The sequence below is a fragment of the Varanus komodoensis genome, unplaced genomic scaffold (assembly GCF_004798865.1).
Source record: "Varanus komodoensis strain SLA01 unplaced genomic scaffold, ASM479886v1 scaffold41, whole genome shotgun sequence".
Taxonomy (NCBI): Eukaryota; Metazoa; Chordata; class Lepidosauria; order Squamata; family Varanidae; genus Varanus; species Varanus komodoensis.
In genome coordinates this window covers 1,994,966-2,022,664 of record NW_025335954.1, presented here as the reverse complement: position 1 = coordinate 2,022,664, position 27,699 = coordinate 1,994,966, and the positions used below count along the sequence as shown (strand labels likewise).

The 27,699-nt window shown below is 43.6% G+C and overlaps 1 protein-coding gene across 1 annotated transcript; it reads left to right on the top strand.

Moving 5' to 3' along the window:
- The first annotated feature begins 2,641 nt into the window (after positions 1–2,641).
- On the top strand, positions 2,642–27,324 carry TSPAN31 (tetraspanin 31). Its single transcript, XM_044443088.1, has 6 exons — positions 2,642–2,865; positions 11,519–11,686; positions 15,767–15,847; positions 16,920–17,060; positions 22,251–22,361; positions 24,535–27,324. Exons 1-6 carry the CDS (start codon positions 2,803–2,805, stop codon positions 24,607–24,609), a joined length of 639 nt encoding a protein of 212 aa, XP_044299023.1. The 5' UTR covers positions 2,642–2,802; the 3' UTR covers positions 24,610–27,324.
- Positions 27,325–27,699: the final 375 nt, after the last annotated feature.

Sequence of the window (27,699 nt, the reverse complement as noted above, 5' to 3'; positions counted from 1 at the left end):
TATTAAAATTGGCCATACAACTACAAAGTACCATAAAATAGTCTGATACTGTCACAAAATACATTTCTGTGGACCAACAAAATAGAACAACCTTCATAAACTTGGAGAGCAGACAGTTTTCTTTAATTCCCTACCCAAATTCCATTGTTTCCTATTATTAATACAAGAAGTGCTTCATTAATACAGCAGAAAGGAGGCTCATCCTTGCTGAGAAAAACAAACTGCTGAAATGGGAAGACAAGATATTGGGGGGGGGGGGGCAGTTCTATTGCAGGAGTCGCCTGTTGGGTGCAGGCAGTGGGAGGACATTTTCAAGATGGCCCAGCATGGGAATAATAAATAACAAAATGCCTGCTGTGATGCTAAAAGGTGTGTGGGTGGAAAGAGGGCTTGTATTACAGCATTTCAGCTTCTGTGATATACTATTTCCAGACCTGAAAGGGCCACTCCACCCTTTGTTATTGGTGGAATGGAGGTCTGCAATCACTGTCAGTCCTGTCCCAAATGCAGCATTTTGCTTTTCGCCCCAAGAACGAATGGCAAACATTTGTGGACACCACTGGAGGGAAGGGCTAAACGAGTTTCCTATATTATTACATTTATACCCCATCTTTCTTCCCCTTGCAAGAAACCCATGGCAACTTACAAGGTTCTCCTCCCTCTCCATTTTATCTTCACAACAACAGCCCTGCAAGGCTGATTACACTGAGAGACTGTGACTGGCCCAAAGTCACCCAGTGAACTTCAATGCTGAGTGGGGACTAGAACCCAGATTTCCAAAGCATCATTTCTTCACCCATCTGAACCCATCATGAGAAGAACCCTGCCAGATCATCTAGCATTCTGTTCATAGAGTGACCAACTGTCTGTCCATGAACCATATGAAGGATAGGAGTGCAATAGGAACATAGGAGCATAAGAAAAGCCATGCTGAATGAAACTAGAGGTTCGTCTAGTCCAGCATTCCATAGACACGCTGGCAAATCAGCTGCCCACAGGATCCCTCAGCAGGATGGCTATGAGACCTCCTCCTGCCCAAGCTCCTCAGCAATTGTGTGGGCTCGCATAAAGAAGGTGGCATAAAGCCCGCAAGGCTAGTAGCCACTGATAGTTGCCTCCTCCTCCTCCTCCTCCTCTTCCATTAATTTATTAAATCTTCTTTTAAAGCCATCCAAATTGGTGGTTGTCAATACATCTTGTAGTTGTAAATTCCTACATCCAACATTCAAGAGTTTTCTGACTCTTGGTCATGGCTAAGAGTGTGATGAAACACCAAAAATAGACTTCAGTGTATTATACTTTACATTTATAGAGCACATTTCAGGAGTTCAAAGCACTTTCCTGATATTCTCAGTAATCCTTTCAGTAGTCCTGCAATGCAGGTTGACATTATTATCCCAGTATTTTGAGATAATACCAATATCCCAAAACAAACATTTATTGTTTCCATACTTTGTTATAAACCTTCGGCTAGAGGTGGTATAGGAATGAATTAATGATGATGATGCAGAAGGTGGGTTGAGGCCAAATGAATAGCATAGTAATCCCATAATGCGGCCAGGGGCACACTAGTGTGCTTTGAGAAATGATTCTATTACATAATGAACAGCACAGTTCTATATGTGTACACTCAACAATAAATCCCTCAGTTCAATGGGTCTTTTCCCATAGTAAAGGATTACAGTCTAAAATGCCAGAGATGTTCTGCTAGTTGGACAGAATTGGATGGAACAGGATGAGGCTGGAGAATCAAAATGATACTAATATGCAGCCTTACATGGGACTGAACCCCACTAAACACAATGGGACTTTGTTTTCAAGTAATCATGTATAGGCTTGCAGTTCGCCAGTGCAGGCCTATGAATGTTGCTTGGGAGTGAACCACATCAAAAGCAAGCACATAATTTACTGTGGTTTTCAGCACAATGCTATGCACACAAGCGGTAGATATACCCTATTTTCAGGGATGTGGGGAGGGGGGAGCTTCTCAAAGCAGAGTCCATTAAAATAACAGAAAAACGTTTGCACAATTAAAATTCAGCTCAGTTCTAAGAAAGGCAGCAGGACAACGAAGATATAAAATCCAAAGTGTCTTAATACAACCCTATGCATGTTTAGGCAGGAAAAAGCCCCTACAATTAATGCTGGGAATTAATGCTCACAATTTCTTCTGAGTACAGACCACTGAACCCAGTGGGCATTACATCTATGCAGACATGCGCAGATTGAACTAGTAAGATTATCAACAGAAAGGTGATCCTCCTTCCTGAACGTCCCCACTCTGATCAGGAAGCAATTGTGACCAAAATAACCATGGGGGGCGGGTCCGAAGACGCAACTGTTTCGAAATACTGCGATGACAAGCAGCACCGAGCCCCATCCCGTTTTATTTTTAAAACGTCCGATACACTTCCGCTACCTCGTGCCCCACATATGGAGGAGTCTAGCCAAAGCCAAAAACGAACCCTGAGAGAAAAGCGTAATTTAATGTTCCGATTTCTTGAATTCTTTTTAATATCTCCGCATCCCCCTCCTCCCTGTGGCACTAATTGGACGAGTTAGAACGTAAGCCCAAGCAAGGCGCTTACGTCATGGGCGCATGCGCATGGGGTGAGACGTGTAGGCGTGCTGGAAAGGGAACCCGCCGACCCGGCGAAAAGCGGTCGCAGCTGCGCGCAGGCGCGGGGACGGAGGCCTGGGATTTAAAGGGGTAGAACTGGCGGCCCCTTCGGGGGAGGGAGTGTTGTTTAGTGGGGTGCTTTTATCTGAGGAGAGGGGGCTTCGTTACCTCTGCTGGGGAAGATGGTTTGCGGGGGCTTTGCCTGCTCGCGCAACGCGCTGTGCGCCCTCAATGTCGTTTATGTGGTGAGTGTGACAGCCGCCTGGCTCCTTCCCCCACCCCGCGCACTTGGCTTAGTAGAAATTGGAGGGTGGGGTTAATGTGGGGAGGGAGGCCTGGAAACGGGGGAAGAGGCGCTGTGGGGTGAAGGGGGGCCGTGTGGGAGAGCGTGGCGGGGAGAAGGGGTCTTTGTAGGTGTTGGCCTTTTGGGGAGAGCATTTAAGTAGGAAGTGGCTGGGGACAGCGAATGTGCCCTGTTTCGTGTTCAGGCTATAGACTCGTTGCCTATTGTTGAAGGGGTGGGGTTGCTCTCTCTTCTTTTGTGAAAGAGAGAGAAGGGGGGGCAAGGAGAGGTTGGTCTGGGTTCCTTCTTGCAAGGCAGCCTCCTTCATCCTGGCAGACTCAAGGTGTACTGTACTTCACCTACCAACATACCCACCCGCGATTGTCGGGGGATGGTAGGAGTCATAGTCAAGCAGATCTGGGGCTGATAGGTTGGGAAAGTCCGGTCTAGCATGCTGGGAGAGGCAGGATTATTCACTGCCTGGCTTTATGTGGGTGCGGGTACTTGGGCATTGTTAGGAGGAGGAAAGCTGGAAGGTGCCATGTGTGTCTCCATTTTTCTAGACTGCAATGGGAAAAGCTGTGGTAGGAGTGAACCTGTCATGGAAGGCCTAGAAAAGGAGTGTTCTTTCAACTCAAAATAAATTTGGTTTTGCAAAGATGGCTAAATTCAAGGATGTTTTCTCAAGTGTGACTAGACAGATGTATTGTTAGCAGGGAAAGGGGAACATGAATAGTATCCATCTTACAGAAGTATCCCCTGAATTTTCATTTTAAAAGATGTCTCAGTGGAGTATGGGCTGTGTATGTTGTTTTCTCATTGTCCCACATCTAGTAGCAATAAGCTGTGCATTGTGATGTTGTCAGCACTACTATCAGTTGTCTTTCCTAGAACTGACCACAGTTTTTCTGCCACACTGCTTTTCTGGAAAACTTTTATTATCCGTACAAGTTTGAAACGTAACTTCAGGGTGTTCCTCTGATTGCTGGAAATAGATAACTCAGTTTACTTCTTAGTTTCACTTCTTAGTTTCTTGTATGGATGTTTTCTAAATTTTTCAGTAAACTACAACTCAGAAAAAAGTTCAGGTGGGACCCAGGTAAACTGCACAAAAGCCTCAATTGGTTAGAACATTCAGGTATGAGCAATAACTTGAGATGATGCAGAAGGCGCCTTTAACAACAGTGTAAGGAATGAAAGGGCATGGATTAGGTCAGGTTATGTACTGGATGTTCATAAGGCAAACCTGCAGGAAAAAATCATTGTGTTTTCTTCTTCCTATGTAGAGGCCCATGAAAGGAGGAGGAATGAGCAACTCTTATATTTCAGTAGAAGATATTCTAAATGTATTTATTCTGTGCACAGAAAAATAGCCTCTTAGAAAGTAGAAAAATCTGGCCAGAAGGTCCAAAAGGATACACATACCCAGCTGCCATTGCTTCTTTGTTACAGAGTTGTGGGAGGGAATCTGCCTGACAATTCTGCTAAAGGTAGTGGACATTCTGGAGACATGGGGCAGCTTATACCACACTGCCAGTGAAAAACAAATATACATAGCCCTTGATGTGAACATATCTGGAGATATCACGCACATTCCTACTTTTGAATGAGATAAGACAGAGCCTCCTTTGAAAAACTTTGGTGACATTTACAGTGTATCAACTGGTTCAGGCACATTTCTGTACCAGGGATACAGAGTGGCAAACAGCTTTATCTGACCAGAAAACATGGAATCCCTGCAGCCAACCTGCTAGTTTTCATTATTTGCTTATTATAGAACATGTATGGGGAGCTTGCCAGGCAGTGTTGGCTCCATTTTTCAGGACCTTTCAGCTCCATGACAAGGTAGGCAAATCTTGGCTTCCAGCTCAGTAGCCTTTTCCCAACTGAGAGAATGTTAAAGTTGGAAAGGATCTTGCAAGTTCTATCACTCAACATCTTGCTCAGCACCAGAAATCCCAAGTTAGAGCAGCCCTATCAGAAGACAGCCCAGACTCTACTTAAAGAATATGAGGAGCTTCCCATCTTTCTAATTTCCATTGGTTCCACTGCTGGACTTACCATGCCATTGCCTAATGTTCAGCTAAAATCTACCCTCCTGCTTTTGTTGGCTGTGGTACTGTAGTAGCTTCTTCAATCTCATATGCATTGCTTTGTGCCTGGAAGGCTGGGTCAAGATTAAAGGGGTTTGTTGAGGGCACTTTGTGTGTTGTGCGGAGGTCATAGGACTTTGTGCAATGAGATCCTTTGCCTTCCTTTTCTCAGCTACAGTAGCCTTGTGAGACAGGAGATCAGCACTAGGAGATCAGCATGACCAAGAGTCATACAAACAGTTGGTGCCTCTTACTTCATTTTATTTATCATTTTATTCATTTTATTTACTTATATAGTACTGAAGTAACAAATGGCCTAGGAAGCATTTTATTGTTATGTGCTATCAACTTGCTTCTGCAGCATTCAGCTGCTCCAGAGTCCCCACCTCCTGTGGCCGAATCTGCACCCAGAAATCCCCAGTCCCACCCATCAGGAACCAGACACACGCTCATCCAAGTACTTGGGGAAACAGAACTTTATGGAACAGAAAAACACAATAGGGGTGGAGGATTTAAAAGAGCAAGCCCTCAGCAACACAGACACACAAGGAGAGGGGAAGGAAAGGGGAATTGTAAAGCAGCATCAAAAATACAAAGTTCAAACCTTAAACACAATTCCCAAGCGCTTTGACCATCTCAGACTTAAAACGAGAAAGTGAGCTAACCTGCCACTAATACCAGATAGAATACTTAGCTGGGCTTTCTCGCAAGTAGTGTAGCAAGTTACAGATGGACAGAACCTCTGGTGGCAACTGGTTTCTCTCTGAAGAGGGAACAAATGCCAGTCCAAATTCTCTCTTTTTATTCCCCCCCCCCCCCACAAGCAGTCAGAGCCCTTGGTTCCATGGGGTGACATCTCCTGAGGATTCCCAGGTGGGACCTACTGATTTGATGACCCCCGCCCCCCCCACACCTCTCTGGTGCCCTTCCCCCAAGAATATGAATTGCCCTGTCCTTGGATGATTTGCAACACTTTGTTTTGTTTGCTGTTCTTCCCTCTGCCCAGCCTAGGCACTGAAGCTGCCTTAATACTGCCACCTGCACTCTGCGTGCCCAAGTCTTGCTGTAACTCCTTCCATTTCCCTTGAGGCATCAAGCCCCTCTCCACTACAGCTTCCAACTTATAGTGACCCTATGAGTGCATTCCAAACACACTCAAAAGTGTGTTTTAAATTATGATTATTTTATATGGATATTTTAACTTATTGTTTTATCTAGTGTTGTAAGCCGCCCCGAGGCTTCGGCGAATGGGGCGGCATAAAAATGTTTTAATAAATAAATTAATAAATAAATAAAAATGTCCTGTTCTGCTCAACCTTGTAGGTTCAAGGCTGTGGCTTCCTTTATGCATTTGCTCCATCTCATAAGTGGCCTTCTGCCTTTTCTGATGAAAATATTAAAACATTATTGATATTAAAATATTAAAGAGTCAGCAGTAAAGTTGATAATCAAAACAGGAGATTAAGATAATTTTTCTTCTTGTGCTGCTGGTACCCGCAACGTACCATGCATGGCTATTAAGGAAAGAGCCTTTTCTGTAATGTCTTTCCAAGGGGGATTCTTTTGGCATCTTTATCATACCTATTTTGAGCTCATGTTACCATCTTCCAGAAGACATTTAACTTTTAGCATATAGCATAGATGGTTATGTTTTAGGTGGACTGGTTCTAAGCTATTTTCCACCTTAAAGATCTATACCTATGCTTTGAATCAGACTCCATAACTAGCCTGCAACCAGTGTAGTTAACAAAGCACCGGTTGCCAGTGCTTAATATGTATAATCAGTGCTATGGTCAAAGGAATAAAGTGGGTAACAAACTTATAAACTCTCTAAGATTTTCTTAAAATATAGTGCTAAAATCACCCTTGTATAGTTTGTGTCCAATAGGAAAGACAGACACACCTGATTGTTGGATTGTCAGTCAAGCTGATACAAATTGCATAAGGTGCAGTCTTGAATGCATTTAGTATTCAAATACTGGTTTTGTAATAGTGAGTAAAGAAACTGGAGTGGTCTTGCATTTTCAAATGCATTTTCTTGGGATGGAACACCAGCCTTTAATAATCATCAGATTTCAGCAAACCAGCATTGCCATTTAAATAAATCTCTGCCAAGTGATGAGTGAGTTGAAAGTGAAGAATGGAGCACAGCAGTCGTTTGGCAGGCTGTATTAATCCCTGGAGGCCTGCTCCATCCAAGGTATTCCAGATTCAAGGATACTCAGAATGAAACAAAACTGCTTGTGCCAAGGATGATGTATGGTTTATTGAATCGAATGATGAAACATGGATACAGAATATAAAGAAGCAAATGAAAGTTTATACTAAAGAAAGTTTATGCTCTCCATACCTGTTACTATTTTGCTTCCTTAAATAGTCCAGAGGATGAAGTCCAGGTCCTTCAGAGTTACCTGGATGAGTGACACATCAATTCATCTCCCCAAGGAGAGAGCAAAAGTTAATGTCTCTGGCCAATGACTTTATAAATTTCCATTTTCCTCAGTTTCAGAGACTGTAACATACACATTCCTTCCTGGAAGATGTGAGGGATGAAGCTGCTTTAGTAAAGCAAACAGGTTTGAGTCTTACAGTAAAATTTTCGATTATTTAAGGAATATATTTGAGGAAAGCAACTTTAAGGCAATTATCTCTAATTTTCTTCCTAATAAGTTGAAGACCATAAAGCCTTCGTATTGCTCCAAAAACCCATCCTGGCTTCTGGACACTGGGAAAATTGAACCTCGATTACCTCCTTGCTATTCTTCAGGTAGAGCCCATGCAATATAAAGCCCTTGTTCACTGGAAGTGGGTTAGTACTTCTGCTAGAAGAGAAGTATGGGACTGGTTTAGCTTTCACCACTACAGTTTCTCTAAATGCAGCACATGTAAACTGTAAGCTGGGTATGCGATAACCATTGTACAGCCTCTGATGTTCTATGGTATTTTCCTTGTAGTATTCTTACCTCATAGGACCAAATGGCAACCATTTATTTATTCAGGAGAAAAGAACGGGGTACATATATAATGGCAACTTATTTGGGTTGCTGTGTTGTCTGAACTTGGAGTGCTTCCTGCAGGATGGTCTATTTGGGGGCAACAAATCACCTTGCTGTCCCATGGCTTGCTAGACCCATGAAGGGTTGGTGTACTATCTGAACCTAGGACACCAAGCCCATTGTGCATCCAGGAAAGCAGAAATATTGCTGCTTAGCATGAATGGCAAAAGCCCCTTGCCAAGCTTGCCCAGGTCACCACCAGTAACAGCTGTTCCATTGAGTGCTCAAGCAGCAGTGACCATCTGTGCTGTGACCCCTTTTGGGGTAGCCATGGCTTTCCCCCATGTTTTCTCTACTTTGCAGATTGTTTTTTGCAACCTCTGGGGTGACAGTCCCTCCAAAATGCCCAAGCAGCACTTTGGTGCCAGTATCACTGCTTTGCCACATTTTGCTTGTGCCACAAATGTGTCCAAATCTCTTTGGTGATTTTTGTTTTGTTTTTGTTTTGTTCTGCAGTTCTGAGTTGCACAACAGCGCAACTCTGACTACATGAAATTTGAAGCCTTGCCTGGTCAATGACCTCATAAGTGCCCAAGCACTTATAAGTGAAAGCAGGCAGTATCCATTAACATTGACAAAGCCAAGCTTTTCAGATACATTACTTTACATCCACTTGATAGCTGTCAAGTTAAAGCAAAGCAGCAAAAAGTTATTAGTTTGCAGATTTGGATGGCTCCTTAAAATCTTCTAGCTTTTAAGGCTGTCAGTATTCTCAGCCTTTTCCCCACTTTTGCGAGACTCTTGATGTTTGGGAAAGTGAAAAAGAATGGCCTACCTCAAATGGAAGCACCAGACTTTTGCTTGCTGAAAAAAATAAAGACTTCTTTTAAAACGGGGTTTTTGACAGGGCTAATTGAGAGGGGGCGTTATAGGAATATACACAGGCAAGTAATTACTGAAAATTGGAGAAGCCACGGTGACCACAAGAGGGTTTCATGTGCAGTGGGAGGGGAGACAGGATGATTTCAGCCATCAAAGAATTAGGAGAGGAGGCAACTCACAACGGACTGAATCAACTGTTGAATGTACCACAGGTTTTTCTATGAATTTGAAGCTTGTTCTCAGGGTGGGTGCCATGTTGAGCAAACTCCCCCATCTGTAGAAATTGAATAGGTGATGATTATTGTGGTTTCAAAGCTGGATCTCTTGCTGTGTTAAATGCAGGAATGCATATCTGGAGACCTTCAGCTACAGTTAAATAATAATAAGTCTTCCCCTCCCCCTTTCCGAATTGTTTCTTTTCCTTTTGGAATGCCTTATGCCTGTAATTTAGGGTGGCTGCAGATGCACATAATTTGTGGTGAGTCTGCTGTGGAATTGCACTTACCATATTTAGTGGCCTCTGTGTTATCTTCTTGTCTAGACCTCTTATGGTCTAGAAAAGAAGACTGATTTTGCACAGTTCTTATAGGATAGTCCTTGAAATCATAAAGTAACTTTCTACTCTCTTTTTGAAGTATGGCTGTGCATAATACTCATTGGCTAGCCTGTGTGTCACTCAGAACCAACTCCCAACCCCCACAAACTTCTCTGAACAGATTTCAAGCTAAAAGACTTAGTGTGGCGATGAAATGTACAGAGACTCGGTTGTTTCAGCTGGTCCCTTCCTCCCTGTCCATGGACAGTAGAACCTGCAGTGCTGGAGGGAAGGGCTTGAACCCACAACCAGCTGGCTGACTGTTCAGTTGCCCCCAGTCAGAGGAATAAGAGGGGGAAGTCTGGGAAGATTGTCTTTTTCAAAGAGCTAAAATCTATAATCATGAAATAACTTTACTGGGCCAACCCAAAACATTACAAAATAAGCATGCAAACTTTCAAGTTCTCCAGAACCCTTAATTACGCTACCCGGTAATCAAAGTGCATTGGCTAATGCTAAAGTTGAATGGTGTGTATTAATTACAGTTTTAAGGTGGGATTTGGGAGGAGACAGTGGACATTCACAGTAACTTTTACTTGGTGCCAGCTGTGACGTTCTCAGGTTGCACCAAGCTCTGCAGGGTGGAAGAAATAAGCACAATGTCTGATGCCTCATTTTTGAAAATGTAAAACCCAGCTGTTACCCAGATCCATCCCCATCCTTAAGGGAAACAAGGTTTTTTGGTAGGTGGAAAACCGAAAGAGAAATAATAGATTGTTCTTATATTGAAAAGCTGCAAGTAATTTAGATAATGTACTAGGCTAAAAAAAAGTTGCTATAAACTAGATCACTAACTTTACCTAGCAGTAGGAGGTGATATTTTTCAGAGAATAAAGTCCTGTCTTCAGGTGCTATAAAATGTTCTTTTGATGTAGGGTAAATGGGTAAATGTGCTTTCATAGACTGCTGAATGGGTAAATGTGCTTTCATAGGCTTCATACACCTAAGAAAGCATCAGTTACTGCTAATGATCATGTTCTGAAACACCCCATCCATCTTTATCTTATGACAGACCAGTAGTAAAGTAGAAACATTTTAAATGTTAACCAGCAATTTTGAAATTAGTTAGTACCGAGGAAACAGAAAAAGATATTGAAAGGAACTGAGCCTGGGATGGAGCAATTGATCAGAAGTACAACCAGTTTATGTTGCAAATTATGTTGTGTGTAGAAGTGGAATTTCCCCTATTAACTTATTCTTAGGGCAATGATACAGTTCTAAATAACTTGCTATGACTTGTCTACCCTTGCTTAACTTTATATCTCATAGATTTGGAGCAACTGTGAATCATTTTAAAATCATTAACGTTTAACAAAATGTGTAACCTTCTATATAGGTTTATGAGGCAGTACAAGCCTGTTCAACTAAGAACATCTTGGTGTGTATTTAATGTGCCTTAAGCTGGATTCTTTTGTATTTGGAGTGCATGATATTCTTTTATCTATTTTGCTTTAAGCCATACTGGCTTGGGTGTTCTGTGTTATTTATAAAATAGGACTGTAGTAGAAAGGAAAGGGTATGCTTTGTGGGACACTGGTGGGTGCAGTTTATTCTAGGAAGATAAAATAAACTCCTTTCAATTGGCTAGTAGAAGGTCATTCCATATCTTTTTGTCTTGGAACTTTGCAAAAATGTGTTGCATCAAAATCATTCTTTTTAATTGGCACAGGCAGCCATTTTGCTTTTGGTTCCAACAGGTCCCCTGGCACATTGCAGGAAAAGCCCTGGAAATGATCCAAAATAAATTCAGATTCCAGATGATAGAATGCTTCCTCCACCAATCTGTAGAGCAGAAGGCTATGACTTTGTGCAGCTGTTCAGACCTGAGTTAGATGAAGAACCGGTTTAAATCCAAAGCATGCTGATTAATGGATGCAATTGTATGCTTGGGCTCTGCTTGCCAAAATGAAGAAGGCAACCATTCTATGGGACCCGCTGACTGGGGATATATATTGTTTTAAGTCACTTGGAAAGGAGAGTGGCAATTGACTTCTGTGCTTCTGACTCTTATGGTTTTCCTCCCCACCCCAAATTCTTCTTGTTTTTCAGCTGGTTGGGCTGCTGCTGATTGGCGTGGCTGCCTGGGGTAAAGGATTCGGCATTGTTTCCAGCCTCCACATCATCGGAGGGGTCATTGCTGTGGGTTTCTTCCTACTTCTCATCGCCATTGTGGGGTTCATTGGTGCTATCAATCATCACCAAGTCATGCTCTTCTTTGTATCCTTCTCTATATTTAGCAAAGCAGGATTCATTGCATCCCTCCTGGAAAGTGCCAGGCAAAACCTGATACTTTATTAATTGGCCATGCCTTGCATTGGCAAGGCCAGGCCTCTCATGCCTGATTAAATTGTGGCATAGTTCAGCCATCCCCAAACTGATGCCCTACAGTTTTGGGAGTTGTAATCCAACTGCTCTCGAGGGCACCGGCTTGGGGAAGGCTGGCATAGTGTTTATTTGTAGAAGCTAAGAATTTGACTGGTCAAAGCAGGGGTATCATTTTCATTTGATCTTCATTTGTGGGCTGTTAAAGGGACAGGGAAAGACTATACAGGCATCCATACTTTGTCTGTTTATGGAGCTTTCCTCAGTTTTCTCTAGCATTAGGGACTGCAGAAACAGATATTGTGTTTCTCACTGTTACTGAGTCTTTGTTGGCATCGACTTCAAACTGCTTTGTGTGCTACTGTACAATTTCCCATCCTGTTGGACATCATTGTACACTGTAGATAGGGAAATCTGTAGCACGATGAGTACATCAGCCCTTCCCACTTTGGTGTCCTCCAGGTGTGTTGGACTGCAGCTGCCGTGATTTCTGACTGTACTCTAACACATCTGGAAGGCACTGGATGTGAAAGGCTGTATTAGAAGTTACAGGAGGGATGAAAACTAGACATAGTTAGAAATATAAAAACATAGCGACAGCCCTATATCTTTCACATTATATCCTAGGAGATTTTGAGGCATTTCAGTCCTCTTCATCCTCAAAGGCAGGGATGAAAAATAAGTGGCTTACCAGAAGTTTGATGTTTGCACCTACAACTCTCATGATGGGCCACCATTGGCTATACTGGCTAGTGCCAGTAGAGAGTAGGGGTTCCTTCTGCAAACAACAACAAACCATTCTTTTATCCATAAAGCAATTATAATTCACCTTATTCTTTGCAACCCAGCCAAAATCAGTGCTAAAAGTGTCAGTCCAGTGATGTGTCCTGTTCCTCACCCTTAACAGGCTGGGTGGTTGTGCTGGGACATAATATCTATCCTATAATATCCTATCTTTTTGTTTTTGTTTTAGGGCCTGCTTCATGAGTATAGAGAGTTAAGAAAAGCCATGGTGGATTAGACCAAAGGTCCGTCCAGTTCAGTATTCCATATACATGGTGGCAAACCAGTTGCCCACAGGTTCCTTCAAGCAGGGTGGGTTCATGACCTCCTCCTGCCCAAGCTCCTTAGCAACTGGTGTATGCAGGCATGCTAGTACCAGTAAAGCTGGTAAAAGAGTGATTCTGCAAAATCCAAACAGTGCAAAAGTTGTTCAATCCCATTGTACAAGAGTACATGAAAAACCAAACTGGATAAAATATTTGTGTATATTTCTATCAGGAAAGTAGTGACAGAAAGCACTGCTTTTCTGCAAATTTTAAATTTATCTCCCTGAGGGTTTTTTTTTTTTTTTAATATAAAAGGAGTAACTGGCTGGAAAAGGAAAAGGAAGGAGAAATGAACATGTGTCTAAGGTAGACTAGGCCTGGTGTCTAAGCAGTAAGTGTGCATGCTTCTATCTCCTCCTTGCAAAAAAAACAAAAAACAAAAAAAAAACCCCTACTGCTTCTTCTTTTTATGTGGTATAAACCTCAGGACTGAGGCGTAGCCATTTTGAAACAAACAGAAGCAAACTGAAGGCGGCAGCCACTCTGAGATAGAAGCAGTCACACTACTAAGAGACAAGGCCTGTGTGGGGAATTAACCTATCTCAGATACATGAGTTACATGCACCATTCAAGATACATTTCCTTCCATGGTTGGAGGGTATCAGGCTTTCCTTTGCTGTGACAGTCTTTCTGGAAGGCACGAGGAACAAGCTCTCAGCGGTTGTGAGCCCACTACGTGATGGTAGAGCACAAAGTTTAATCACATATTAATAAAAACAAGCCTGTGTACATTTTAAAGAATCTATAGCTTAGACAAATATTAAAGCACATCGGTTATTTTATTGTTCCAGGTATGTGTGGATGATGAGGGGGTGAGTCCTTTAATGAATGTTTAGCTGTTTGTTGCCCCTTCGCTTTCATGTCTCTTTTTCTTGTACTGACAAATATAACTAAGAGAGCTTTGCTGTGGCTCTTAGACAGCACTTTGATCCCAGAGCTGGGAATCCACATGTTGATCCAACCACCATCTCATGCCTAGCATGGAAAGAACCATGCCAGCCTCTCCCAGGTTGGGAACTCAACCTCAAAGAGTGCTTTAAGGGGGCATTCCAGAGGTGAGGAGAGGGAAGACTGCAGGGGCCAAGGCTGTAATTATTCAGTCGTCTCTGCAACTTCCTTCCCTCTTCTCCAAAGGACCCCATCTAGACAGCCTGAAATGGCCATCCAACAGAAATGCAGAGCTGGAGGCAAAGAGTGCCTCTGCTACTACTTCTGGTCTGCATAGGATGCCTGCAATCCTCCAGGTTCAGGGATTTACAATAATCTTGATTGGATTGTGCCCTAAATTGCCATATTAACTATGGGAGTTTCAAATGCCTGGGAACAATTATACAGAAAGTGGCATTCAGTCATGTATGCAGCTGTGGAAGAGGCCATGCCTATTTGCCTACAGGGGCCAGTAATGAAATTTTCTTTTTATAACTTCCACCAGATAGTGTGTCCCTAGATTTTCCTCGCATTGCAGTCTACAAAGATGCCTATGGGAGGAAGAGGATCAGAGAAATGAAATTTGCAGATTGCTGCTCCAGTTCTCACCAAGCCATATACCTGTGGTAGCCTGTATTTTGCGGGGTGTTGCAATATAATCCTGAGGCATGAGGTCAGTGCTTTCCCAAGCTCTCCTGCTGCTTCTCCCACTCTTGGGGAGTCACCCTGCCTCCTGGGAGAGCTGGCTTTTCATGGGGTTACTAGACCAAAAAGAGGCTGGCTGACAGCAGTTGTGCCAATAGCAAAGGGAGATGCTGCTCTCTGCATGCAGGATGTGATGAGGAGGAATAGATGCAGTCTCAGTGGAACTATCATAGGAGAGAGAAAATAGGCATTTCTTTGCTGAGGGTTTTTTTTATAACCTAGGGCCTGGATGAAAGGAGAAGTCAGCCTCTGAGGTTCTCATTGACGTAACTGTTTTAGCTAGAAACAGGTTGTGTGTGTGTGTGTGTGTTGAGGGGAGATGGAAACAGCTCTAAAAGGAAACCTCAGAGCATCTCAAGGACTTGGATGGCATTCATATCTGGAGGCTGCTGGCAGCTCCATCAATATCACAAAAGCTGAATAAGGCCTTTCCGAAGTTTGCAGCAAAGTAACGATGAGGTCATGTTCATGTCCCACGTGACATCCATTAAGTTTTATCATAGGGCTGTATCAAAAATTATAACATATTTTTTGTCCTTGTAGATTTCTGAATGAAATTACAGAGTGAGCAGGATGCATTTGTGAGCATTTCTCGATAGCCATTTCTTTGTTAGCTCAGAGTGCTTGGAATGGGAAAATGTATATTCCCCTAGTAGCTACTGTAAGGCAGCAAGAAATACTGTAAATGCCTCTGACTTATGAGCTATTGGTAGATGCTTTACATATCCCATTCATGCATTGGGCTCCCAGTAGTCTCCCATCAGATTATTGTTCAGGTTCACACTTCCTTTTCAGTTTCAAGTGAAATAACAGACTGTTGTTTCTGCTCACGGTTTCTAAAAACCAAACATACCATATTGAAATACCATAAAAGGTTTTGGTCAACATGACAGACCAACAATGATAAAAAATCACCATGGCTTTCAGGTCATGTGAATGCACCCATTGTATGGGATCGTGTACATGGTTTTCTACATAGCTGCCAAAGACAGGTGATCGAAGGAACCTCAGTATTGCTGTCTGTGTTGCACATGTTAAGAAACTGGTATGGGATGATGCTGGAACTGTCAAACTAAAGCAGTGATAAAGGCAGTATTGCTTCATGGTGATGATTGTCTTAATTTGACAAATAGAACTGGAGGAAATGAAGGGTTTTATCTGCAGCTCAGCTTGTTGGTATTTCAGCATCCCTCTATTTTCCCAAGCGTTTCCTTAATTATTCCCTTCTCTTCAGTATATTGTGATTTTAGGGCTAGTCTTTGCTTTCCAGTTTGGAGTTTCCTGTTCATGTCTGGCACTCAAAGCAAGTAAACAGGTAAGAGCACTTTCCTTCCTGAATGTTGATCAGCTTTGGAGGGAACTTGTGATCATTTGCCTCCACTTCAAGCAACAATATGTTCACTTCAGAACAAGGTTTTCATAATTTGCTTAGCCTTCACAGACTAGAAAAAGGGCTGATTGGATTAAGAAGTGAAACAACTTGCAAAATGCACAAAACAGGGTCTGGGCCAAAGTTTGTGCCTTCCACAGCAGCTTCTTGCATTGCAACACTTCTTCCATTGCATATGCACCCTGTCTTTTTTCTTGTTAGGAACTCAAGGTGTCTTACATTCTCCTCCCCTCCCACCATTTTATCCTCACAAAACAACCCTGTGAAGTAGGTTGAGCTTAGAGTGAGGGACTGGGCCAAAGTCACTCAGTGAGCTTTGTAGGATAATGGGGAATAGAAGCTGGATCTCACAGGTCCCCAATCCATCATGCATACCACCACACCAGCTCTTAAAGAGGACTGTGATACAAATGAAGTGAAGTAGAAACTACACTGGAGTGCATCAATCAGGAAGGAAGCTATCGGCAGGAGCTAGCATACTGGGATCAGCAGGAAAACAAGCAAATTTCCAATTAGTTGTCTGAGCTCAGCAATGGAGGGAAACTTTTGTGGCCACAAGCACAATGGCAAATCTGTTTGCACATAAGTTCAGCTTGTTCTTTAACTCAGGTTTGTTCCTTCTTATCCAGTTCTTATATGCAGCAGTGAATTTCCTGCATCTATCAGGGATACAGGAGAGAATAGCAGGCAGGCATTCCTCTCCACCTATCCCAGTATCAAGGCTTTAGTAGCTCATCAGTCGAGAGCACTTTAGTGGCTCATTGTATCTAGTTTGTACCATTTTTGGGGTGCAACATGACCTGGATAGTGTGGCCACCACTACTTCTCTACCATAAAAGTCCCCACCCACTTACTGATTGTTATGTGGTAACTTGAGTGATGGTGAGCAAAACTTATACTTACTTGGCTCGCTGAACTGGATTGAAGGGGCTAGTATTGTGAGCCAGGTCGAATCTCCCTCTTGGTACTGTAGCTTACAAAGCTGTCTTCCTTTCAGGAGAGTCTCCTGAGCGGCGCCTGGAAATACCTGGATCCTAGTACAAAGAACTCACTGGAAAATAGCATCAACTGCTGCGGGCTGTTCAACCACACTGATTCTGTGAAAGAATTCAGGAAAGACTTTGCAGCGTGCACTGCGGTGAGTGGACACAGTGCCGGCACAGGCTTTCCCACCGCGTGAGGCAGGAGAGCACGTGCACTTCCTGCCATCATGGCCACAGTGCCCATTGCCCCCACCCGCCACTTCTGGGACTGTCTCCCTCTCCCCCCTGCTTTCCAGCCGCATTTGTCTTCGTTCTCTCTCCCCTTGCCCTGTCCGTCTTCCCCCATCCCTGCATCTGTCTCATTTCTGCCCCACCCCAGCTGCTCACCCCTTTGGCACAAGGTCTTGCTGCTCTCTGAAGTGCCATGTCAGCCAGAAGAACAGCCGGTGCGACTCTTCAGAGACCCAGCCAAGCCCTGACACCCTGCCCAAGGAGTCCTTTGGAGCCAGGCGTTGTGGTGGTGGGGGAATTCTGGAGATCCCCCAGGGGCATTTCAGAGGCATTCTTGGGCATGCTTGTTTAGTTCGTGCATGATGCTGGCCAGACCTGTTTGGTTTCATTGGTGCAGGAGTCCTGGATCTTCTGGGGAACAGGGGACACATTTGGACACTTGAGAAATAGTCATAGGCACCTCCATGGCATGGTTGGCATGAGGTGGGTAGCTAGACACAAAATGACTGCTGTGGGGGGCGTGGCTGGCCACAGAGGACAAGTAACTTTTCCAAGAAACAAGGAAGAAGTGAGGTCTGAACCCCGAATGCTGCATCATGTATTTTCCCCCACAAAACCCTAAGTAGCCCTCATTTCACAAAATGAGGCTGACAGTTTGGGTCTTTTCAGAGACTCCTCCCCACCAATTTTCTGAAGAGCTCACTGCAATTAATGTATAGTGCTTGGTAGTCTCCCATCCAGGCAGAGGTGTGCCTTCCTATTTTAAAACAAACAAGTAGATAGGTATGCAGGTCCATGAGCAAACCCCCCCCCCACAGTACTACAGTTGAGCAATACCTTGATTAGGACCAGCCAGAATGCCAGAAATGTGCAAGCGTTTGAGGTCTCCAGAACTTTTCATCAGGGTAGTTGATATGAAAAGCAGGGGATGAGGGAAGAAATGGAAAGGTCCATGGAGATCCAGTCTCAAAATTGAAGAGGACATGCAATTTGATAGCTCATGCGGACATTAGATTACACCTACCACTACTCTTGGGTGGAAAAAAGCATCGGGTGACCTCCAGGGCTCATTGTAGTCTGATACCTGCAACCACTACCAGGCATTCACTTGGTCTGAATCTCCATTACAGGACTGGGTCTCAGCTGTAAGCCACATGGCCACGGCATCTGGTCACAATTTTGGATTTGTGTTTTTTCCCATTTCCCCACTTTTTGTACTGCCTAACTTGAGGAGGTGTTAGGGAGAGCCTGCACTTTTGTGGTGTGTTGGTTGGTCCTAATCACGGTATTGTCCAGCAGTGGATCTGCGTTTTTTCCTGGCTATCTGTAGAATCATCTCTTGTGTTTTCAGACCATTCTCTGTTATATGATTGAAGAATTATGTTAATCCAAATGCAGACAACTATGGTGAAATGAACGAACGAGTCACTGAACAGTTTTGCTTTATGCCCTTGTCCTTTTTCTTGGAGTGTAAGCTAAGTTTCAGAATGACCCGTCCATTTGTTGTGCTGAAGTATCCAACTCTTAAGTATATCTTTGTGGATAGGAATAGTGTTTTTGTTATGTGGTATCAAGTTGTCTCTAACTTAAGGTAAGCCTGTGAATGAAAGCTCTCCAGAATACCTTGCCTTGGCAGCCAGGTTGCACTCTTGCAAACTAAAGGGTGTGGCTTCCTTTATGGAACGGATCCATCTTGTATTTGCTACTTCTTCTGCCTTCCTCTTTTTTTTTTTTTTTTAGCATTATTGTCTTCTCCAGTGAGCCTTACCTTCTCAAGATAGCTTCTGTTTCCTCATTTTTGTTTCCAGGGAAAGTTGTGTGTTGGTTTGATCTAAAACCTACTTGCTCATCAGTCCAAGGTCTTTGCAAAGCTCTCATCCAATGCCATGTTTTGAGCACATCAGTGTTTTTCCTATCAGCTTCCTTCATTGTCCAGCTTTCACACCCATACGAAGGCGTGGATTGGCTTTGGTCTGCAGTGAAAAGTCTGTACACTTGATGATATTTTTTAGTTCCTTCATTGCTGCCCTTTGAATTCTCAGTCATCTATTACTTGCTTGCCTGTAGTCTGCATTTGAATTGAAGCAATCAGTACAGCTAAAGCTTTAGTTGTCTAAAATGTTTGTGCTCAATAATGAATCAGTGGAAGGGCTGAAGGGTGGATATCTTTGTGTGTTATTTTTAAAGCCATCTGATATGCAATTATTTGTAGAAATGAAGGCATTCAAAGCTGTGTGTTAAAGAAAAAGCAGTAGATCATGTTAGTTCAGTATCCCGAAGAGGGACCTTTACTGAGGTCTTGGTAATATGTGCATTTGACAGAAAGCTGAGAGGGATTGCCACCTCCCTTGGCTGCCTGGGCAAAATTCCACCCAGAAGATCCCTGGTCCCAGAGCTCTGGACCAGCCACTGGACTCAGCACATGATAAACCCAAGCTTGGGAAACAAGTTTATTAAAAGGTTAAAATGCAGGGGTGGAGGGATTAACACAGAGAATCTAAAAAAAGGATAAAAACAGGAAAGGGGGAGAGGGACAGGGGAATTGGACAGCTGCAACAAGACGTGTTACAGCCAGCCTAAGCACAGTAACTCTACCTTGTAACAACACAGGGTACATAGGATGCCACAGCATTTGGAGCCTTAAAGCCAGTGCACATTAATGGAGATGAGCTTTGCAGGGAAAGCTTGTCACTCTGCAATTCATCTTTGCCTTCTCTTTCAACATGAACCGATCATGCTCTGTAAGCCCTTGATAATGCATTGGCCGGCAGATTATCCCCACTTTTGATATGGACCAGGGAGAAATTGCAATTTTGTAGGGCCAGGCTCTGGTTTGTGTTTTTCATTTTCTCTAACCAACACTAAAAGGAATGGTCCATCTACAGTTGAAAAGATCAACCCCACAAGTACGGGCATGGCTTACCTACTGTGCACACAATGGCTGAACAGTCTTTCTCAAACATAGCCAGGCCCTTTTTCTATGGGAGCAGCTTTTGGCTTAAGTAGGCAACTGGCTATAGTCCTTCTCCCACCTTTCCTGTAGTAGTACAGCCTGGACTCCTGCTTCTGAGGCATCCATTTGTAAAACAAATGGGGCCCCAGAGTCTGGAGCTTGCGGGACCAGGGCAGAGGACAAAATGGCTTTTACCACTTCAAATGCCAGCTGACAATCCTCTGGCCCTTGAACCTGCACAGGGTTTCTCTTCTTACATCGATCAGTCAAGGGAGCTACTAACAGCTAGTGTGGAACAAATTGGCAGTAATATCTCACTAAACCCAAAAAAAGATTGGACTTGCTTTTTTGTCTCGAATTTTGGACCACCTCCACTTTTGTTTCCAGTGGCTACCCACCCGGGGCCCCAAATAAACTAATTTCTCCCAGTCCAAACTGGCACTTCTGGGCTTTTACTGTGAGCCTGACCTCTTGGATCCAGCTAAACACCTCGCAGACATATTCCAGATGGGATTCCCAAGTGGGGCTAGGGTTAGGCCTCCTCCTTAAATGCTTCCTTTCCCACCTCTCAGATGCAGGATGCATATTGGGCATGGATGTTTCCATTGGAGCTAGGAAGAGGGATCTGAGGCTCAGTCTTCTCCAAGGAGAGCCTCTCTCTCCACCTTTGCAGGGGGAGACCCAAACTACCCAAGGGTCCCTGGGGTGCTGCCTCAGGGACCACAGGATTGCACCATAAACCTTGAATATGTGGGCCACTGCAATAAACCTATCAATCTGCAATGACTCTCTATACCAGTGTTATGTACTGATGTCGCTCCATCTAGGCCAGGGAGACTATGTAAGGATGAAGACCCACGTATCACTTGCAGGGCACTGAGGCTGACGTAGAAGCCCTTCAAACACATTCAGTTCTTTTGTAACTTTTCCACTTTGAAGACAAGCCTGGGGGTGGGTGGGTACTTACTTACCTACCTATAGGCTTGCTACCTATACCTTACTTTCACTCCCAAATCTTCCCTCTTCTCTCCTCTCCTCTCTCCCTGTGAAACTGAACACCACTTGCAGAGCTTTCTTCAGAAAACATAAGGCAATGTGAAGTGATAATATGCATCTGACCCATTTTTATAAATCAAATAAGGGTTCAGTGCACATGAAACATGAGAGGAGGGCCAAGATGGACAGCTGACCCAGTGTTTGGTTTGCTGCTCTGGCACATGTGACATTTCAGTTAGAGCCAGCTGAAGAATTTGCTGTGACTTCAGTCTCTTCCACCTCTTTTCAAAGCTGTTATCAATGGAGAAACTGCTGCCAGAGACCTCCGTGGGAATCCTACTTTTGGGGCTACTAGTGCACCAAGTTCAAAAGCAACTTCCAGGTTGCTGATGGGGACGGGGCAATATGCTCACATGACTCCAGTCCTCCGTCAGCTTCACTGGCTTCCCATTGAAGCCCGGGCCCAATTCAAGGTGTTGATTATGACCTATAAAGCCCTAAACGGCTTGGGTCCTGGCTACCTGAACGAGCGCTTACGTCCGTATATGCCCGACCACCCTTTGAGATCTGCGGGAGAGTCCCTTCTCCGGGAACCCTCCATGAAAGAAATTAGGAGAGTAAGTACCCGGAGGAGGGCTTTCTCTGCGGTGGCGCCCAACCTATGGAATTCACTCCCCAAAGAGGTCCGCCTCGCACCGTCGTTACTGGTTTTTCGGTGCCAGGTAAAGACCTTTTTATTTAAACATCATTTCAATTGTTAAAACATATGATCTGGCCAGGGCAACTTCTTCTTCCTTCTCTTTCTCCTCCTATATTTTTATTTTATACTGATAATTTTAATTTTATATTTGTAAATCAATGTATTTTTTGTATTTTTGTATTTAATGGTAATTTATTATGTACTATTGTATTTCAATGTATTTTATCATGTTGTAAGCCGCCCCGAGGTTTCGGCAAGGGGCGGCATAGAAATGTTATAATAATAATAACAACAACAACTACTACTACTACTACTACTACTACTTCTGATCTGGCAGTGAGGACTTAACTGAGTGCACTTTTTATGTTGCTGCCTCTGGCTACTAGTAAACACAGCTTAAAATGTGAGGTCCCCCCCCCCGGTGGATGAAAATCAAAGTCACGTAATGTTTGTCCTTCTCTGCAGGTGTGCAAAACAAAAAATGTATGCCCCACTTGTGGAAAAGTGATGATGGAACATGCAGGTGAGGCCTTGAAAATCCTTGGGGGAGTTGGCCTCTTCTTCAGTTTTACAGAGGTAATTATTCCTATTAAAGGCAGGGCTGCCACTTTTCTCTTGGAGTCCAGTGTGATGGGGTCATCTCCACTGCTCGAAGAAGGCAGTGGTGCAGCCACTCCCTGGCTCCAGAGGTTTATGCCAACTCTTACTTGTGCTCTGGAAAGCAGTAGCATTTCAGCTGCAGATGCTCCTGAATGAAATGGATTAGCTAGACCTATTCCAGTCTGGTTCCAGACTTGGTTTGAGGAGGAATCAGTCTTGGTTGCCCTGGTGAGTGACCTCCTTAAGGAAATGGTCAGGGGAGTGCAACCCTGTTACTACTTCTGCATCTCTCAGCGGCTTTAGATATCATTGGCCACAGTATTCTCCTGGACTGTCTCCTTGTTTGGAGGCACTGTGGAACAGCAGCTCAGCCTGTACCTGTGGGGTTGGTTCCAGAGAATAACACTGAGTTACTGTATGTCAGTCCCATGGCAGCTGAGCTGTGAGATGCCACAGGGCTCCATCTTGTCCCCAGTATTGAGAGCACTCTTAAGATTTGGAGCAAGGTGTCACCAGTATGCTTTTTTTATAACCCTTTTAATTTTCCAAGTATTTTAATAATCAACTGGTTTTATCCTTATTTTTATTACTATTTTAGATGCATTGTACTTTTTTAAAGATGTGTGTTGTTGTTATGGGTTCTGGGTTTTTGTTTTGTGCTTTTTTTTGTTCACTCGCTGTAAGCCACCCAGAGACTTTTTTAGTAATAGGACGGCATACAAAAAGCTTAAATAAAATAAATAAAATGCTGATGGCACCTAGATGTTTCCATTCGTGATCTGAATCAGGAGAGACCATGCTTGTTCTGAACCCAGTGCCTGAATGCAGTTATGGCTTGGATGAGGGCTAACAGACTGAAGCTGAATTCCAGTAATACAGAGATCTGTGAACTGGTAGTTTGCAGGGCTAGGAATTGGGCTGTTTGCCTATTCTGGCTGAGGTGGCACTCCCTCCGAAGGAGCGAGTACAGAGATTGGGGATGCTCCTGAACCCATCTCTTGTCCCGGAGGCTCAGCACATGCTACCAACTTTGCTTGGCGTGCTAGTTACACCCATTCTTGGATAGGAGTAATCGGGCTGTGGTGATCCATGCACTGCTACTTAATAATGAGAGTCCTTTAATGTGCTCTACATGGGCTTTTGGTTCACAAGCTGCAGCCAGGATGCTCACTGGGACGCTCAGCTATGCTTGCATAACATCTCTCTCAAAAGAACAGCACTGGCTGCCTTTTGGCTACCAAGCCATGTTCAGGGTTATGTTGCTGACAAAGAAGTCCCTAAACAACTTGGGCCCAGCATATGGAACGGACTGCTTTCCATTCTGTATACTCATTGATCTTTTAAGATGTCCAAAATTATCAGAATGTCACCAAAGTAATATCTTCCAGTGGGCATTTTCAATAGCAGCTGTCACCCTGTGGAGAAAGCTCCATGTTGTTTGGGAGGCAGAAAATACGGGTGTCTTTCAAACACTTCCTGACAATGCATGTGTTCCCCCAGGCTTTCCCTGGTGTCTAATTAAATTAGCCATTCCTCTCCATTGTACTGCTTAATGTTATTACTGTAATTAGACTTGTATTTTAAATGTGAGTTTAATATTTATATGTAAACTGCTTAGGGATTTTTAATACTTAGTGGTATAGAAATACTATAAATAAATAAAATAAAAATAAATCAGGAATAATCAAGCTTTTGGGCCCTTGGGTCTATTTGCAAATTTGACAAACTGTCCTGGGCACAACCATGAAATGGCTGTGACACATGGGCACAGCTAGTCACAAGGGACAAATCACCTATCCAGAGGCATAATGGGAAATTAAGATGGCCACAGCAAGCTGTTTCTGCTTTGAAGCTTTGGGCACCATATCTGCAAGGAACACTTAGCCATGGCCTAGATGGCTCATTGTGTTAATTTATCTTGAAATCCTGGTAAATCCTCCCTTGGAATACCTCCTCCCTTGGAATACCTCCATTTGAAAAACTCAGCTTTGACTGTAGTGTTGATACAAACATCATCCTAGTAAATGCTCCACAAATGCCATATATTAAACTAGCCTCAGCTATTGGGCAGTATAAAAATGAAAAGAAAAATTATAAACTTTGCTTTTCGAACAAAGTCTGATAACTGGGTCTATTTTTTTTCTTTCAGGTCCTTGGAGTGTGGCTTGCCATGCGTTACAGAAACCAGAAAGATCCCAGAGCCAACCCCAGTGCCTTTTTATAGAACACCACCTTTTTCCCACTATTGTTGTCCATACCCTCCTTTAGTTAGTTGCTTGTCCCTTATTCAAGATACCCTCTTAGTATCACTTGAAAACAAAGCAACCCTCTTGAGGAAAGAAGGATTTTGCCACGGTGCCAAAATGCTGATTGGATGAACTAGCAGCGCAAGGGCCGCATCCTTGACATGAAGCCTTTGGCAGTTGGCAAAGACAACCCAGTGCTGAACGCAAACGGAAGCCATTAGTTGCTCCCAAGTAGGGTGACCTATAGTCTTGTCCTGTTGCTCGCACCATTGTTGCTCATAGTTACAATCACTGTGGTGTTTTTAAAACTTGCCTTTTAGGTTGTTACATTCATTTTTAAGGCTTTTTCTAAAGCTGGTCCCCTCCTAACGATGTCCGTGCTGTAGCAGGGCCAAGTGCTCTGCTGCCCCACTGCATGAGCACAGGAGGAGCCCTGCTTCTGCCGTAACGGCCTTCCGCAGATCTGCACTTCGCTCGTCTCACTCGTGCAGGCTCAGCAGATTCAAGTGCCACATGAAACAGCTCTAGGGAAGGTTTAGATTTTAGCCAAACATTCAGGGTACAAGTACTGGTGTTTTATTTTTGATTTTTTTAATTCTTAAATAGAAGTATGTCTGAATTCATGATTTACAATCATACATACAGGTGACCTCTTTCTGAAGGGAAAGCAGGGACCTGTGTAAACCTGTCCAGAGAACTGGATTACTCATAATGTAACTAAGGTCACATCTGTTACAAATTCTTTAAGCTGGGTTGAAAGCAGTCTCTCTCATGGCTTGTTCCAAGGGAACAACAGGGGCTATACAATATTGTTAGTTTGCTACTAAGACTTACCATTCCAGGTCCTTTTGATTTACCACTACCCTTGTAGTTCCTCGGCTGGGGAAATGAGACTGAACTGCTTGCATGCATTGTGTGAAGATAAGCCCTGCTCAAACTTCTGTCTCTATATCTGTTTGCATATAGAGGATTTAAAGCTGCATGTGTGGGGCATTTTCTCTTGGTTGAGAACTTGCTTACCTTCCTGTAAATGCTTCTAATCTCAGTCCACAACCATTTTGAGAAGTCATTTAGAATCTAGATTCTCCAGGTTCTGTAAAAACTGTAACCACAATTCTGCTGACTACTGAAACACTGCAAATTTGCACTGAGCTCCTTCCCTGCTCTCACTCTAGGTTGGCAGACTAGGAAAGGGCTCTTTTGGCTGTGGGTAGCTTCTCCTAACCAAGTTTTCCTTTCAAAGATCTATTTTGGTTGGTTTAGGAAAGTCATGTGAGGGTGTCGCCAACCTTGGAGCATTTACTCACTTGCTGGTGGAGATCTTTGGCATCCTGTAAAAGGCCCCTTTTGAATTGCAGCTTTATTTCATCTTATCCTGCACCTTGGAAAACATCCATGTTAAACTTCTTTTGGAGCCAAGACTGGAAGGTGCTGTTGCCTGTTTTAGCACAGCAGAGGAGTAAGCACTGTAACAATTCATCTTTGCCAGAGATTGGGCAAGGGCAGATTTTTCCCCCGCCCCCTCACCCCCCCCCAAAAGAGAAGTTTTACAGTGGTGGGAAAGGGAAAACTACATTTAGGAGGCAAGCTTGCAAAGGACTACTTCTTTGCTGTCATTTTCTGCCCAAGTGCCAAGAATGTTCTCTTTTCCTGCAAGCCAATTCTGTAAGGGCAAGCAAGGCACCTCCCAGGTGCGGGAAGGCTCTCTAGTGTGTCTTCACATGAAAAGAAGCCTGTTCTTCTAGGCATCAACAGAAAAAGGGCATCTACCCACTTCCTCTTAATGCCGGCACTTGGCAGACTGTGGAAAGAAAGGTAACCGAAGGCCAAGTAAGAGTGAAGGTGAAAACCTTACGGAGAAATATTGGAAATGTTATGTTGCAGCCTTGTGACAGTTCCAACAAGAACAAGCAGCACTATGCTATTTACTGGCAGGACAACGGTGCCTTTTGCAAACACCGCTGCTCCAGACAGAGGTCCAGGAAGGTGGGCAACCTTTGCAGTCACAGTCCTTGCTAGGGGATGTCCTGCTCAGCTCCTAGAGGAGGAAGCAACACTGGACACTGCGACCTCTTCATACCATTGGCATCATGTGGGAGACTCAGTATTAAGATAGACAAAAAGTTATAGTGTCATGTGCTGCTTTCTCGAAGCACTAGCGGATTGTTGTTTTTCTTTCTTCTTTTACACAAGCCTGTTTTACTCACATCACTGACACTGAGCTACAGCTTCATTCAAACTATCCAGGGGATGGGATTTTGGTACTAAACACTTGCTCAACTATGTTACCCTCAGGGAATGATTGGAGCAAGATGACATGCACTTTATCTAGGGGTAACAGGTAACAAGTGACTTGTAGCCAAGTAGTATTAACAAATTGGTGTCCCATCTTGTCTACCTTCAGTAGAAGGTTAGGCTGATGTCTGCTCAGACACACAACCAGCTTTGCTGGCTGCTTCCTTTGGTGGATTTCTTTCAGTGCTCTGAATTTGCTAGAGACTATCTCTGCCCTGTAGAAGGGGGAAGGGAAGAGTGAAATGGGATAATGTATGTGAAATGAGGTTTGAGGTTTAAATATTCAGATCATTTTGCTGAACTCTACAAGCTTCTCCCCATCATGTGTACCTGGACTACTCCCACTGTAGATTGGAGTTACAGTCTATTTGAATAAATACATTTCTGTCAAACCCAAACCTCTAGTATTTGCTACTTTGTGTGCAAAGGACCTGGGGGTAGGATGAGCACGTAGTGGAATGCAGGCTCCAAGGAGTAGAACCACCTTTTCTGATTATACAGTTCACATACTGTGATGTGTAAATGGAAATTTAGCTCAAGGCATGCACCCTCCTTATACCAGACATCAGCCTGCCATTTCTACACTACAAGCAGAATTAAGAAAAGTTAAAACATTTTTAGAAGTACTTTCTTCACCTCTGATCATATTTTTATCACCTTTTCTTCCAGCAGGGGGCAGAAACCTCCCCATTTGATTTAGGGTAATCAGAAGGCCAATGTAAATACTAGCACCATAAGACAGCTTCCCTGCAACTTCCGAGATTGAGACTAAC